Source organism: Moschus berezovskii, chromosome X, assembly GCF_049115385.1.
Source record: "Moschus berezovskii isolate FMDL1 chromosome X, NW_MosBer_1.0, whole genome shotgun sequence".
Lineage (NCBI taxonomy): Eukaryota > Metazoa > Chordata > Mammalia > Artiodactyla > Moschidae > Moschus > Moschus berezovskii.
In genome coordinates this window covers 19198862-19215538 of record NC_142488.1, presented here as the reverse complement: position 1 = coordinate 19215538, position 16677 = coordinate 19198862, and the positions used below count along the sequence as shown (strand labels likewise).

The window sequence follows — 16677 nt, the reverse complement described above, 5'->3', positions numbered from 1 at the left end:
GCATTTCCCGGGGCGTCAGCGGAGCCGCCAAGGGTTGGGGGCAGCCTCGCGGAGCTGGGTCCCTCCCCAGCAGGCGGGGAGGGGGGCGCCGGAGCGCAGCAGGCACAGAGACGTCCCGGGCGCTAGCCCGGTCCCTCGAAGGCTCCGCCCACCGGCCCCGCCCCTCCAGCCCCGCCCCTCCAGCCCCGCCCCCGCCCTGGCGGCCGCGCGTCCCCGGCAGGCGGAGCCGCAGGAGCGGCGGCGGCGAGGAGGAGGGGAGAGCGGGCTGCGCGGCCGCGACTGCTGGGCGCTGGGCTGGGTGGCGCTTTTTTTTTTTTTTCGCAATTTCCACTAGCGGGGAGCAGGAAACCCGGCGCAGCCGGGCGCAGCGGGTCGCGATGCAGCAGCAGCAGGAGTCGCCCCGGGGCAGCAGCAGCAGCAGCAGAGGCAGCAGCGGGCGGCTTTGAGCCGCCGCGGCCGCTGCTACTGAGGAAAAAGCCGACCCAGCCGCCCGACCCCGGCGCCCCAAATCCCGCGCCCAGGTCCCGGCGCCTTGACCCCCGCGTCCGCCTCCTCTAACTTTCACGCTGCCTCGGCGGCCCGGCCCGGCTCGACGCCAATGGGTGAGTGGGGGGCGACCGGGTGCTCACCGCAGCCTGGGGCGGCGCGCCTGTCCCGGGACCGCGGAGCTGAGGAGGGCGCCCCAGGGCCAGGGCCCCGGAGGGTGACACCGGGGTGGGCACCCTGCCTGCCTTGCGCACTCCTGTTCACTCCCACTCGCGCCCGCGTCCCTGCCGAGCCCGCGCGGCGCCCACGGGAGCCCCGTGGGGGCCTGGGTGGAGGAGCGCGGGGCCGGCCCGGGGCGGCTGGCTCGGAGGGAGGCAGGGGGTGTGGTTGGCTTTTCGGGTGGGCGGGGAGAGTTTTGTCTTGGCCATTTTCTCGCCCCCAGCGCGCCTTCCTTGAGCTGAGGGCGGGGGTGCCGGGAGCTGGTGGGCTCCGGCCCTGCACGGGGCTTGCGGTCCCCGCTTGGCCCCGCTGCAGAGGCGGCGGGGGCCCGGGCGCCTTTGCCGGGGGCTGACGTGGTGGTGGGGGTGGCGGGAAACGCCCCATTACCCTGGCTGGCGTGCAGTCCTAGGGTCTGAAGCGCCTTCACCCGCCTCCCTTGACGTCCCTCTTCCTCCCAGCCCTGACCCCCTATCTGCCAGCCTGCCTCCCTCCAGTCTGGCAAGCTCTCTGTTCGGTGATGCTCAAAGGCCACTTCTCACACCCTCTAAGTCTGCAGGGTTGGGGGAATGGAAAGGGTGATTTAGTCCTTGATTTACTGGTCAAAGATCAGTTCTAAGTAGCCAACAAACTGTTAGGTCCCCTGGGTCCCATCTAGTATAGACCCCAGAGTGTTGGAGCCACGTTGCCCAGACGAACTGTCACTTTATTGGGCAATGGACTTGAGATTGCCGAGGCTGTTAAACGTTTGGCCCACCCAGGTAATATTCTTGCTGGTAGGCAGTCTGTTTTTCATGCCTCTGGCAGATTACTTTGAGGTGTTTCTAGGCCAAGTATAGGAAGACTGTAGATTTTAATAAATCATAATGAAGTGAGACCTTTCTGGGTTCAGGTCATAGTATTTAAGTAGGTTAGTCAGACAGTGAATGGCCAGTAGTTACTGGTGAAGACAGATGCATTGGAAAAGGAGAGGTTTAACCCCAGCAGTTGCTGACAGAGTTCAAATCCTATTTGTGGTCATTTTCCAGAAATGGTTTTCCTTTTCCAAAGTGATGCCGATCTGATGGCTTCTCAACTTCAATGTCACTTTTTTTCTCAGTGCCCTTCTCTGATCCCTGCACCACTCCTGGTTTAATTTAGTTCCTTTCTGTTACCCTTTCTCCTATAGCACTTAAAAAAAATAACACTATTATGTATTTATTTATTTGAGTTTAACATTCTGTCCCCTAATATAAGCTCTATGAACCTGGGGACGTTGCTGTGTTGTGGTGTTTTGTTCAGCACTGTTTTCTTTGGTGCCTGGCACAGGGAAGTCCCTAAATAAATATTTACAGAATGAATGAATGAGGGGGTAGTGGAAGACAAAACACTTAATTTGCCACTCTTGTTTTGCTTTGGCACCTAATAAGATAATTTAGTTCATTAACAAAGTATATACTTGAAACATCACCCATTACTTTCACAACAAATTGGTTTCTCCTGAGGTAACCCAAAATGCTGTTTTGATCATTTGTCCTTTTGGGTGGGTCACCTAAAGGATTGCACACACACAAAAAAAAGATGTTTGATCCAAGCGTCTTCTTTCATGGCTGGACTGTGTTTTCTGTATCTCAGTGGGAAGAGGACTGAGTTCCTTTTAAGAAACAGAACTGTAATTTATCATTCAAGTCGGAACTATTTTCATTATCCAGAACCTCCTCAGAAAATTAGAAAGTGCTTCTGCAGTTTATAGCCCTTTAAGGCTTAATCTTTTTTACTGTAATCATTACAAAAGGGAGAGAGGGGTGCTGAAAGTGATTTTCATTTATTTCAGGTGTTAATACTTAGCCGTGCTAAGAGTAAAATGGATGCTGTCATTTAATTCATTAAAGTGTTTAGAGTGAGATTTGAGATGCTGAAAGTACTTTGGGGGTAAAGATCACATGCTGTTTTCTAAAGCTTTTTCAGCAGTGTATTTGTGATGAAGCAGAGGTATTTAACAATTGATGCTGTATGTCTTCTGACGGAGCCACCTGACAGTGTTATTTCTGAAGCAGGTGTGTGTACACACAGGCACACCCCCCTTTCCAGTCCCCCGTATCACTTTGGTTTTCGTTAAGATTTGTCCAGTTTATTAATTTGATACACTTCCATTTTTATCGAGTCTGATAATGATTTTTCCCATGATGGATAACACAATAAAGCTGTATTACATAGTCTTTGATCTGAAAAACAACTGCAAAGCATCAAATCCCAAACCCTGAAATGAAGCCAGTTAGTTGTGAAATGGCCTCTTAAAAAGTGCACTCAGAATGTGCCATCTGAGTTTGCAGAAAGATGCCTTCAGTAAATGCAGGGAAAGACTCTTGTAATTACAACTGCACAAATATTAATACAACCCATATCTGTGAGTCGTGGAGGATCTGCAAGCCCAGTGAAGGATTTCTGTTTAAAGAATCCCAGAGTAACAACAAAGTGTGGACTGTCGTTAGCTGTGTATTGTATTAGTGTTGGTAGACTGCTTTATGCTAAATCAATTAAAGCTGAAATGAATATAATATGTTCAATAAATAGGCTCGAGTTAGAGATGGAAGGCTCCACCTTTTATCTATAATGACCTTTACTTTATCCTCTTCTCTCCATCACAGCTACCTCCTGGTTGCACAGATCTTGCTTGTTTCTTCTCTGACAGCTCTAGTTCTTACTGTGTTATTAATATTCTCTGATCACCATTTGTATTTGTAATTGTTTTAAAGCCAGTTGCACATAGTGGTCAGTATTCATCTATTTATCCATCTATTCCTCTGATATTTATTGACCTCCTGCTTTGTGCCCAGCATTGTGCTAGGAACAGACACACAGCACACAGACCTGCCAGCTTGGGTTTCTCGTTCTAGTGGGAGCGGTAGGCTAGAGTGCAATACTTACAACAATATGTAATTATAAGCCCTGTTAGGTCTTGTGAAAGAAGATTAGAGAGGTGGGATCTGACTTAGGTTGCAGAGGGGTAAGGACAGCATCTTTGAGGAGATTGAGTTGAAATCTGAAAGTTGGATAGGAACCATCACTGCCCTCCTCCCCCTCGCCTCCCAGGACCACCTGCAGTGGAACAGCCCTGCACTGTGGGCACGCCAGGGGTATCACAGTGAGAGAGGTTTCCTCTGGATTAGGTGCTGTCAGGAAGCAGGAGTGAGTCCTGATCGGGTGCCTTAGTAACCTTACTCAGAAACAGGGAAAACCAGAGTAAGGCTGGGATTGGTGAAGAAGCCAGAGTCGCTCCTAGAAGCCAGGACCCAGGGACATTGGGTGACTTTGGTGGTTTGGACAAGTTCCTGCTTCATCTGTGTTCTCACTTGATTACTGAGTGGTCTTGTCAACTACGTGGTGAGTGGGGGCGGGGAGTAGGACTTGGTGGTGGGGAGATAAGAGCTATCTAGGTATATTTGGGGGTGACTTCCTTAATATCAGCCCATCTGGGGGCTGTTGTTTTAGCCTTCACAGAATGGACAACTCGCACACTCCACCTGGAATCATTCCGGAGGGATAGAGCAAGCTGCTGAAAACCAAGAAGCAGCACAGCTGTTAATGGGAGAGATGAAATGCAGGAAAGTACTGGAATCCTTTCAATGTGAGAGAAGGAGGATCTCTAATACAATGGTACTCAGAGTGTGGTCCCCTAGTCAGCAGCTTCAGTCTCCTGGGATCCTGTTTGAAATACTACTTCTCTGGCCCTAATTCTGTCCACTGAGTCAGGAACTTCTGAGGCGAGAGCATTAATGCATTAATGAGCCCTCCAGGGGTTTTGATGCATGGTCAAGGTCAACTGTGGAACCTCATTGCCTTGCAGATGAGAAGGCTGACGTCCAGAGTGCATGGGTTTGTGGGCACTCTGGTCATAAAATAAGATGCCATTATAAGTGACACAGGACCTCAGAGAATGAAGAGAATGTGCTCCTAGTCAGGAACAAACCTCTCCTGGAGTTATGAGTCAGTACTGAGAAATGAAATCATTCCCTTGCTTTTTCCAGCTTCTAAAGACAGCCTGCATTCCTTGGCTTGTGGCCGCATCACTCTCACCTCTGCTTCTGTCCTCCCGTCTCCTCCTCTCTTTCTCTGACCCTCCTGTCTTTATTTTATAAGTACTGTTGTATTATACTGTGCCCACCAAGGTAATTGAGGATACCCTCCCCATCTGAAGATCCTTAACTTAATCACATCTGCCAAGTCCTTTTGCCATGGAAGGTAACATACTCATGGGTTCTGGGGATTAGGATGTGGACCTCTTTGGTGGGGTATTATTCAGCCTACCACCCCCTTATTCCTCTTTTGAGGCCTGCTCCAAAGGTTGTTTTACAACACTTCATCTTGTGTTAAGTCTGTTCATCTCTAGCTGGGTGTCCCCAACTGCATCGCCCTGGCTCATTGCCTGGCATAGGGTAAGTGCCATATGTTAGTGAACGAATGAATAAATGAATAACCCTCTCACCCAAGTGCAGCTACTACTTGAAATTCTCTGAGGCTATTGGCTGCCAGGAGTATGTGTGCAGTTCTGTAAAATCCCCCAGGCACAGGGTGCTGACAAGGTCTATTTGCTGACAGTTCCCAGTGGTCTGCACAGCAGCGGGTGAAGCATGGTAATGCTGCATGTGTCACATGGCTTCAACAAAGAGCTACAGGTTTAAGATAGCAAGTTCTCTCTGGCAGTGGTTCTCAACCTGGGGCAGTTCTGCCCCCAACCCCTGGGGGGACATTTGGCAGTGTCTGGGGGTGGCAGCTGGTGGGGGAAGCCAGCCTGCTGGCATCTGGTGGGCAGAGGCTAGAGATGCTGCTTTACCTCCTGCGGCGCACCACAGTTATCCTCCACACTTATTCGGCCCCAAGTGCTGGGGAAGCCGGCTCTGGGTGTTACACGGATGGTCGAACACTGTTTCCTTCCTTCATCCTAGACGCTTTGGAACCTAAGATTTTCCTCTCTGGCTACAGCCTTTGTTTTATGAATGGACAAAGAAGTCGATGGAGAGCAGGACTCTTTGGCACTTGGTCACTGTTTTGTCCTTGGAGTGGAAAGTGTCTTCACACAGCTTACCCCGCTTCTGTCCTTACCTGGGTTGTGAAGTTGTTGAACTTCCCTCTCCCATGTGTGGCTCCCCTGATGTTTTGCCTTCCTGGCGGGATGTTCTTAGATGCCAGGTGACAGATAATGGTCCTTCTGCTGCCCACCTATTGGTGCCTGGTTCTGGAGTGCTGGTGGGGCCCTTGGCAGCCATCGACCACACCATTAGATGATGGAACTGAGACTCCAAGAGGCAATGTGACCCGGGCCCCCAGGTGCAGAACCCAGCTCTCTTTCACTGTGAGAGAACCAGCCACCTGTATCGGTGCTCAGTAAATAGCAGGCTACTGATCTCCCCTCCCCCAACCCTGCTGCCCCCCCAGCACTGTGAGGAGCTTTCTATAGCCGGTTTCCTTGAGAAGTTTTTAAAAACAGCTTTATTGAGATATTATTCACATATCATATTGGTCACCCACCTAAAGCATGCAATTCAGTGTCTGTATATCATGTCTTTGTGAAATTATGTAGAACATATGTAAGAGAGTTTGCCATTTTAACCATTTGTAAGTGCACAGCTTAGTGGCATGAAGTGCATTCACAGCGTTGTGCAACTAGTGCTGCTGTCTGTTTCGAAAACTTTTCATCACTCCTCCCTGTCAGTTTGCAACTGAAAGGTTAGGGTCCATTCCCCATCCCCTGGAGGGGTGTTCCTGGACCACTCAGCCGTTTTGGTGGAACACTTGGTAGAAGCCCAAGGATCCCAGCTAAGATTCCAAAGAAATACAGGAAAAGGGAAAGTATGGTTTTGTTGTTTTTTATAATGGTTTTCGCTGGTATTTTCTTTTGGGGGGTGGGGTACTTCATTTTTGCTTTGTCCCTGCAGGCAGCTCTCTTGGTTCCATCTCTCATCCTGTGGGAGAATTGTGACTTTCCTTCTGTATCCTGAAGCACTTGTGAGTCAGTGACTTGGGCAACTTCCTTTGCAATTACTGGGGTCCATTAAGAGTATTTCAGTCATGGGAGAATACACTGTGGTGCCAAACTGGGCTCTGGAATCCACACGTGGAGGCTTGATGGAATGCCACGTTTCTTTGCTTATGTTCCTTCAGCTGGCAAAGGTACACTGGCAACTGGTTGATGATGAGCGCTTGTTTTTCAACTCAATTGTTATTTTATGGGTAAATACCTTACAGGCAGTCCTGTAGTTTACATTAGGGGGTACTTAAGCAAAGCAAAATGGAGCGCATGGACCTTACCTCACTGGTAAACTATGCTTATAGTTAGGCTCAGGAGGAAAAAACACTGATAACAAAAAAATCCAGGGATATTTGTCCTCCCTGAGCAGTATTCACTTGGCAAGAAAAGCTCTGTAAAGGCCTTCGCTTATTTCCTTACAGGGGCCAGGGAAGTGGTGGGGCCATTGCAGGAGGCTGGTCTGTGCCTTGACGCAGGGGATAGAGAGCAAGATGAGTGCTATTCATTTCATGTTGCTGTTTCTTCCTCAGTGTCTTGGATGAAAGACTATAAATATTTCAGTGCTGATTAATTACTCATTTTGCATAACAAATCTAAGCCCTTAAGCACCCAAGTGTAGCATATACAGACAGTTGAAAATACTGGGTCTTTAAACTTCTACTTCTTAACAGTCAGTGCTCAAACATCAGCCCTGGTGTTTTTGCTGGATTTTTCTGGACTCTTCTAGACTTAGAAAACTTGGGGCCCAGTTCTAGGTCTGGTCCTCTGGGGCTGCACCAGTTTTATCCATCGCACACCCACTCCCCGGGTGAAAAGTCTTTAATTAGCTTAGTGTCCTCTCTAATTATTCCGGCTAGTTCTCCTTTTTGTGCCTGGGGCTAGAAGGAAGTGCTTGAACTTTGTTTTGGATGAGCGCTGGGAAGGTCTGCTCTGGCTTTGCTTTCCCCACCCCGTAGCCAGCTTCTCTGTGGATCTGCATCTTCTGTGGCAGGCCCTTCTGGATGCTGCCTTCTGCTTGAGTAGTTTACGTGCTTGCCCGGTTAAATCACAATTCCGGGTTCCCATAGGGTAACTCTGAGTCCCCTGGAGTTGGTGTCACCCTGGAGACAGACGAGTGGGTGCTGAGTGCCCACATCTGTGAGGGGAGGGAGTGCCTGGTTCTAGTCCCATGTCAGTTCTTAAGGAGGGCCTCCTTGGTACCAGGTGGATGCTAGGTGCTGGGACAGTCCTGACTGGGGTGTAGCCCTGTCCCTGGGATGGAGTGCCTGGGGGCCACTCTTGGGGCAGGTACTATAAATGCGGATGCATGAAGGTGCCCCGTTGCCCACTCTTCCTGGCTGTCTTGACCACGGGACGATGGGTGTAAGGTGTGGTGCTAGAGCTTTCACGGATGAGCCCCTTCTGCCCCGAGGGACGGCTCCCGGCCTTGCTGGGCACCCTTATGCTTCTGAGTGAGTCACGGCTATTTTTACCTTTTGAGACCCAGAGTTGTCTAACTGAACTTGGTTTCTCCTTTTGAGTTGGCACCACTTAAAGGGGGTTGCCAACTTTCTCTTTTCCACTTAAAACTGGGGGCACTTGGAGGGGTTGATGATAGCGCGCCGTGGGGGCAGGGTGCAGTTGTGACATTGTCTGGCTCTTTTAGGGAACCTGTGGGTTTTTAATGGAGGAAGAGATGAAGACATTGTGAAAAGCAGCCCCCGCCTGGCCTGGCGAGCTGGCTGCTGGAGCCAGGTGATGTCGGGGAAGGGGGCGGGGGCTGTGGCTGCTGTGTGCTCTGGCTCTTTCTCTCCTCTTTCTGTCCTCTCTGGCTCTCCCCCTCACTGGGTCCCCTTCCCTTCTCTCCCCCAGCCCTCCCCGCACCTTCTGTGTACCCCACTCCCTGTCTCTCCCCAACCCTTCTCTTCCCTCCGGCCCTCTCTCCCCTCACTGCCCACCCGCCCCGTTCCAGACCCAGCCGCTGCTCATTGCCTGTTTCCCTTCAGGCCTCTTCTGTTGCCCTCTCCACCCTTTCCTTCTCTCTTCCCCACAGCCTCCCCCAGTCTGTCCCCCTACCTCTTCCCTCGCATCCCTGGGTCTGTCCCCACTCTCCTCCAGCCCCCTCTGTCCACACCTTCTCTCCTCCTCATGGGACTTCTCCCTGCCCCCTGTTTGCACTTCCCCTTCTTACTAACCCCCACTTCCTCCTCCTCCTGCTCCCTTTCTTCCCACTCTTCCTCCTCCCCATCTTCCTCTGTCCCCTAACCCACCCCCACCTTTCTCTCCCTCAAAGCCTCTCTTCTTTCCCCTCCCGTGAACACCCTCCTGCCACTCTGTGGTCTCTCCCCCTCAGCCCACATTCTCTCCCTCAAGCCCCTTTCTCTCCTGAAATCCCCCGTTTCTCACGGCCCTCCCAGGTCTTCCCATAAACCTTCCCCATACGGTACCGCCCCTGTCTCAGCATCTTCAATTGATAGCAACACCTCCTTCGTGGATGAAACCATTGTGTATTTTTAGTGTTATCTAAGCAGGGAGATCCAACCAGTCCATTCTAAGGGAGATCGATCCTGGGTGTTCATTGGAAGGACTGATGCTAAAGCTGAAACTCCAATACTTTGGCCACCTCATGCGACGAGTTGACTCACTGGAAAAGACTCTGATGCTGGGAAGGGTTGGGGGCGGGAGGAGACGGGGACGACAGAGAATGAGATGGCTGGATGGCATCACCGACTCTGTGGACATGAGTTTGGGTGAACTCCGGGAGTTGGTGATGGACAGGGAGGCCTGGCGTGCTGTGATTCATGGGGTCGCAGAGAGTCAGACACGACTGAGCGACTGAACTGAACTGAACTGAACTGAAGGTCAAGATGGCCACACAAGGATGTGTAGAAATGGCTCCCGCTCCACTGCAGACAGTGGGCAGCCAGTTCCCTGCCAGTGAGGACAGTCGTCTTAAAGGATAACCTCTTCTCCAACAGTGGTGCAGGGGGCTCCATCCCTGACCGAGGGGAGAGGCAGACTCTAGGATGGATATGTCTTCTTCTAGTTCCAGCCTTCTGTAACCCTGAACATTTTTTTTTGTTGTTGTTATAAATAGTAACTCTATAATAGAGTTTAGAAAATAGGAAGCAGGACAGTTTAAATTGAGTGCTCATACAGTACCCCAATACAACCACTTTCATTTTATCTTTGTGTGTGTCTTTTTAGGGGCTTCCCTGATGGCTCAGTGGTAAAGCATCCATCTGCCAATGTGGGAGATGTGAGTTCAATCCCTGGGTCTGGAAGATGCCCTGGAGAAGGAAATGGCAACCCACTCCAGTATTCTTGCTTGAGAAATCCTGTCAACAGAGGAGCCTGGTGGGCTACAGTCCATGGGGTTGCAAAGAGTCAGACATGACTTAGCTGCTAAACCACACCAACATACATATCTCTTTAGACTTTTTGCTATATACTTGTAGATAGTATTAATATATGTAGTATATTAATATATGTAGTATATATAATTTTACATCCTGGGTTTTTTTTTTACATCATAATCATCTCCAAAGCTGGTGTTTGTAGTAGCTGAATATGTGAGTTCCTGAATCCCAGCTTATGGAACCATTTCCCTACCATTCGAGCGTTGGGTCTCTTCCACAATCTTGATATTATAAATAAGTATGGGATGAACACCATTTTCCTTTTTATCATTTAAGGAAACCAAGGTGCAGGCAGGGTGACATTCCACATCCATTCTTTGTTTCCATAGCCTCCGCATGACTGGAATGGCCCGTGCTGGTGATGATGATGATACGTCCATGAGGGTAACATGTGCACTGGCAAGGTGTGTGCCGTCCCTGTGTTTGCTTTCAATTTTAGTTTAAGAAGCTGCTCATGTGGCTTATCATCCCTTCTGTGCTGTATGTGCCCTGTGTATCTGTGAGCGACACAGAGACTGGGAGAGAAGGCGACGTCTCTGAAGGAGACTGCTGGGGGGGCTTTCCTATTCCACAGCATGTGCCTGTTGCACTTTGCCATTTGGAGACAATGAATCCTGGTTCAGTGCTCAGGCATGAGAGAACGGGATGTACACAGTGAAAGGTAAAACCCTCAGAGACTTGCTTCCTCCTCTGCTCTTCTCTTTCTTTCCATCTTCCCTCTTGCCCTCCTTCCACTTCACGCCCTGACTGACTTTTTAAAGGATTTTAGTGTCCCAGAACTGCAGGGAAAACTGTGTCCTGAAGGCACTGGGTCATCAATGAGCCTTCTCTTTTGGCTGGGCTGTGGGTCCAGGTCTCCTGCTGACAAGGGAAAGGTCATGACTGTAACCTGCTATGACTTCCTAGCTTAGCTTTATGTCATTGTCATATGCTCACTTGAAAAAATTGGACTTCTAGCTTCAAAGGGCATCAGATAAGGGTGGCTAGAACCCCAGGATCCAGGCTGGATGAACCATCTTGAAGCCTGCCTTCTTGATGCATCAGTTAATGGACAGCACTGTGTAAAGCATTTGCTCCCCAGCCACCCAAGTGCATGTCAGATGATAGCTCATGGACCTGGCCAAAAAGAAGCTGAACATTTATGATGCCCTTTCAAGGCCAAGTGTCCAGTGTCAGTGAAAATTCTAAACTTCATGATCACGTTTTAGGAAGCCTTGATCACTAATGGGTACCAAATCCTTTTTCCTTTTGTTTCATTCTTAAGTTATGAACATAACCAGACTGCACTGCAGAACAGACAAAACAATTGATTCGTTACTGCCATTTATATTGGAATTTGATCAGGTTTTACAAGTCTTTATTTAGTGCCTGTTAGGTGTGAGAGCTGATAGAACCAGAGGGACACAGATATCTAAAGTTTCCCTCAGTGACACATTTTGGTTAACTCTCATTTCCCTAATTACGTGGGAGATTGTGATGTGATCATTTCATAAGCCACACAATGAAATAAGCAGTTAAACCGGACAGTGTTAGTTTGAACAAGTTTTGTTTCTCCCCACAGAAGGAAAGGTGTCCGTGTGAGGAACACACATCAAGTTAGAAGACGACTCTCTGAGATAACAGTTGTTAGTTGGTCTCGAAACTCCCTCCTTGCTGGAGGCTTGCTGCTGCTGCTAAGTCGCTTCAGTCGTGTCCGACTCTGTGCGACCCCATAGACGGCAGCCCACCAGGCTCCCCCGTCCCTGGGATTCTCCAGGCAAGAACACTGGAGTGGGTTGCCATTTCCTTCTCCAATGCATGAAAGTGAAAAGTGAAAGTGAAGTCGCTCAGTCGTGTCCGACTCTTAGCGACCCCATGGACTGCAGCCTACTAGGCTCCTCCATCCATGGGATTTTCCAGGCAAGAGTACTGGAGTGGGGTGCCATTGCCTTTTCCGGCTGAAGGCTTAGAGAAACCAAATAGAACAGGGTTTCTCAGATGAGTAAGGCTGAAGTTCCTTTCAGGGAAGTATTTACCAAGACTCCCTCTTTGCCTTGAACTTTTTGTTTATTTATTTGGAGTAAACTATACATGACAGAAAATTTACCATCAATTTTGTTTTTATCATGGTGACATATACGGAATGTGAAACGTACTGTCTTACCTGTTTCTAAGTGGACAGTTCCATGGCATAAAGTACATTTACCTTGTTGTACAAGTGTCACCACCAGCCATCCACAGAACTCTTTCTGTCTTGTAAAACAGAGATTCTACACCCCTTCAACAGCCACCCCTATTTCCTGCTCCCCCCAGCCCCTGGCAACCAGTGTTCTCCTTTCTGTCTCTGTTTGCTTGACTACTCCAGGGACCTCATTTAAGTGGAATCATACAATGTTTGTGCTTTTGTATGTGGCTAATTTCAGCTAGCGTGGTGTCTTCAGGGTTCACTCATGTTGTAGCACGTGTCAGAATTTCATTCTTTTTTAATTGCCTAAAACTTTGTAATAATGATGCGGCTTGAAAAATAGGCAGTTAACTAGATAGATGCTCCTTTTGCTTTTAGCTCATTTGGAAATATAAACCTGCAGTATCAACCTGAAGCTCATTTGGAAGTATAAACTGATTCACAAATGAAGGATGAATTAACCCAATAAAGCTCAATCAACACTAATAGACACGATGACATGTTTCAGAGATGCCATTGTTATTGGCAAGGCGGCTGGGCACACACACTTGATGTGGGGTGCAATCTTTCGACTTTACTTGGTCATCTCATCTCTTCCCTCTTCAAACCAATGTGAGAATCCTTCCTTCACACAGTGCTCTCTGCGGCCTTTTCACGGCGTGCTGTGCATGAGAACTGATTCTGAAAGTTGAGAGGCTATTTGATCCACATAGACCACATGTGGGTGTGGACAGTGTCAAGCATTGGTAAAAAATAAGTCCTCATAAGCGCACCCCTCAATGTACACTGTGGCTCCGTCCTGTCCCCCTGCCTGCTTGAGAGGATATGAACATCAGGAGCCTTTTAAAAAATCATATTTCCCTTCTTTTTAAGAACTAGTTTGATCATTTCCATATGTATCTCCTGAAAACATTTTGTCTGGTTTTGCTTGGTTTTAATTTTATGTAACCAGCATGCAAACCACACAGAGACTTGTGACTGGCTGTTTCTCGTTTTGTACTTCATTTCTTTTCCCTGTCTGATCTTCCATTGTTTGAATGTGCCTTTGTGGCTTTTTCGTTTCACTTGGTGATGGACTTTTGCATTGCTTCCAGTTTTCGCTACTGTGAATGTGTGTCCTGTCACCATTCTGATCATTGTCTGCAGGTGCCCATGTGAAATACGTCCTTGAAAGATGTATGACAAGGAGTGATTTTGCTGGGTTGCAAGTTGGTGGATTTCCAAAGTGCTTGTACCAGCATGTTCCCAACAAAGTACTGAACAAACAAACAATGAAGGAGAGAACACCGTATTCATTGAAGAGGGGTTGTGAGTTTTAGAAGAGAATGCCTAATTGGTTTTCACAATGTGTGTTCCCAGAGTATAAACGTTTCTGCGGCTCCCATTCTGCTCAACATTTGGCCCCCTCTGTGTCTGTCATCACATCTCCTTCTCGATCTCTTGAGCCTCCCTCTTCCATCCTTTAAAGACCCTTGTGATGATGCTGGTCTCCTCCAGATCATCCAGGATAATCCCCTCATCTCAAGATCCCCTCATCTCAAGCTTAATCACATCTGCACACTCCCTTTTGCCAGGTTAGGTCACATACTCACAGGTTCTGGGAATTGGGGAGGGCATTATGATGTCTACCGTGGACAGAGGGAAGGGCTCCATTTCTAAAGGAGGAAGGGAATGCTTGGAGATGATAGTTTCTACTGTATCGCGTGACTGAATTTTTTCCCATCTCGTGCCCATGGATAGATTTTAAAAGTATTCAATTGTCAGAGCTGGTGAACTTGCTGAAGATGGGACTTTGTTTTCTTGTACTTTGTGGTTTTTGGGGTTTGCATATCTAAATAATCACAAAAGAAAACTTTTTGAGGTCTACGTCTTCTCTCACGAGTGAGTGTCCTCCGTCCATCTTCTGTTGGCCTCATTCCTTTCCCAAAGGCCACTTCCCTGTTGTTATGCTTGTAGTTTCCTCAGAAAAGCTAACAGAGCCACTGGCATCACTAGGATTAAATACATGGTGAATGTTTTTATTGGCACAGAGTAGAGGCTCAAATGAGTTACAAACATACAACAATAAAAGGCCACACTGGCACACTGCCACAGCCCGCTTGTGTGTGAAGCCCCCTCATCATATATTTTGTGCCCACAGTAGGTGCACTGATCAAATACCTTCCTGGTATCTTTTGCCCTCCACCTTGTGTGTTCACCTATTTTGTGTGTGTGTGTGTACATGCGCCTGTATGCCTGAGAGAGAGAGAGATGCACATGGAGACAGACACACACATACTCAAAGATTTTTGGGGCATGTGCTATGAACTGAATGTTGAATGTTTCTGTTACTACAAAATTCGTATGTTGAAACCCTTAATCCCAAATATGGTGGTATTTGGAGGCGGGGCTTTTGGAAGGTTATTAGATCATGGGAGTGGAACCTTCATGATGGGTTAGTGCCCTTATAAGAAGAGAGAGAGAGCTTGCTTCCTCTCTGTGTCCCCCACACCCCTCCCCCTTCTTCCCTCCCCCCACTCCACCATATGAGGAAGCCAGGAAGAGGCTCCTCACCAGAACCTGACATGCTGGCACCATGATCTTGAACTGTAGCCCTCCAGAACCATCAGGAATACATGTTTGTTTAAGTAACCTAGTCTATGGTATTCTTCTTCTAGCACCCCAAACTAAGACAGCATGGAGAGGAGGAGGGACCATGAGAACTATGGTGGGATCTATTTACCAGTCCTTGAGTTTGTCTCTCTGGTGGAAAACTGCAAATATTTATATCAGTGTTAAGACTCTGATGCTGGGAGGGATTGGGGGCGGGAGAAGACGGGGACGGCAGAGAATGAGATGACTGGATGGCATCACCAACTCGATGGACAAGAGTTTGAGTGAACTCCGGGATTTGGTGATGGACAGGGAGGCCTGGCGTGCTGTGATTCATGGGGTCGCAAAGAGTCGGACACGACTGAGTGACTGAACTGAAGAGATACACAGACATTTTGGAAAATAACCCAGTTTGAATCATCTGAAATGATAAAATTTTTCTTCTGTCACAATGTGGAAATAACATAAATCAATACTTATCTCTCCAGTGAATTCAGAGCATCTTAAAATGGAGCGCTGGCCTCAGTCGCGTGGACCAAAAGCAGGGGCTGAGAACATGGGGCTAATGTGTGAGAAGGTTGTGGAATGATCCTTGCTGTAGGGGCGTCCTGGAAATTCAGTGCAGAAAATGATCTCAGGGTCTTTGGAGCTGTGAGAGTCGCACCAGCTGTCTCTAAGTGCCCTGAGGTGTTCTACAAATCTGGAACCACTCATGTTTGAGACTCAGATTGAGTTTCCTCATGACATCTTAGATCCCCAACTGCTCTGAAATGCTGGGTCTTGGGGAAACCTTGGGCTGCTGTTCTTGTTTTGCTGCAGTCGTGGTACGTCTGTGCAGATGGGCCAGCATGGGGGTTCAGTTTGTCGTGTTCCCTACCATGCCTTGTTGCCTCCCAGATGCAAGCGGGACTGACAGTCCATTGCTGGAGATAATCAGGCTTGTGTCTTTGTTCTTATGCTCTTTGATAGCCTGTCTCCACCCCAGGAGACCACTGAGTGGGCCTTCAAACACCCCCAACCTCAAGAGTTTGAATTCTCTCCTGAAATTACAACCAGATTGTCTCTGCTTGATGGGGCAGAAGTACTCTTACAAACAAAGTTGCTAAAACTTTGTAGGTTACCAGGACTTTGAGCCTCTAGATGGAACTGCTCTTTAACGATGGACTCCAGGTCACTCTCCTTTGGATGTCCCAGTTACATCCCGCAGGATTGAGATGTTGGTTTTCATCTGGTAACCTTGGGACCATCATGTGTTTGCCTGGCCCTCGAGTGAGAAATCCCAATAGTTTCCAGTATCCCAGGCTCTCCCTACTCATCTGAGATTTAATTTGAGCACCGAACACTACCAGTGTCTGCTGCACTTTCTTTAGACCATTGTTGACCTTGGCTGCTGACACGTGTGTGTTGGCTCTTGACTGGAGGTACCGTTGGAGTCAGTGTTTTAAAATCAATGGTCCTGTCAAGAGCACCAGGTGATGGAACTTCTGTAGTAGGAAAAGATATTTAAAGGTGCAGCATGACTGGAGAGTTCTGAATCAGTCCTTTTAGGGGTGGGATATAGAGAAGTAAAACCAGGGCCAGTTTGGGGAGTGCTGTGGAAAAGCGAATTTCCTTGCTTCTTGAGAAGGTGGGGGATTGGGGTGCAGGGGGAAGGGCAAGGGGAAAGGGTAGGGCCTTGTCTGATTTCTGTGTTAGCTCAGGTCCCTGTCTAAAAGTTGTAGGAACCTTCTTTGTTTTCTCTCCTGCCATCAAATGCTTCCTTCTGATAATGGGAGGGGAGTTGCTAAGATGATAATATGTCAAATTTCTGTGCA

At 48.5% G+C, this 16677-nt stretch overlaps 1 protein-coding gene across 1 annotated transcript in view; it reads left to right on the top strand.

Moving 5' to 3' along the window:
• Positions 1 to 314: 314 nt before the first annotated feature.
• SH3KBP1 (SH3 domain containing kinase binding protein 1) overlaps positions 315 to 16677 on the top strand; it is a 342133-nt gene continuing 325770 nt past the window's right edge. Inside the window, exon 1 of the mRNA XM_055438217.2 lies at positions 315 to 602. Within this exon, the coding sequence (XP_055294192.1) occupies positions 599 to 602 (4 nt within the window). The 5' untranslated portion in view covers positions 315 to 598. The remainder of the gene's footprint in view (positions 603 to 16677) is intronic.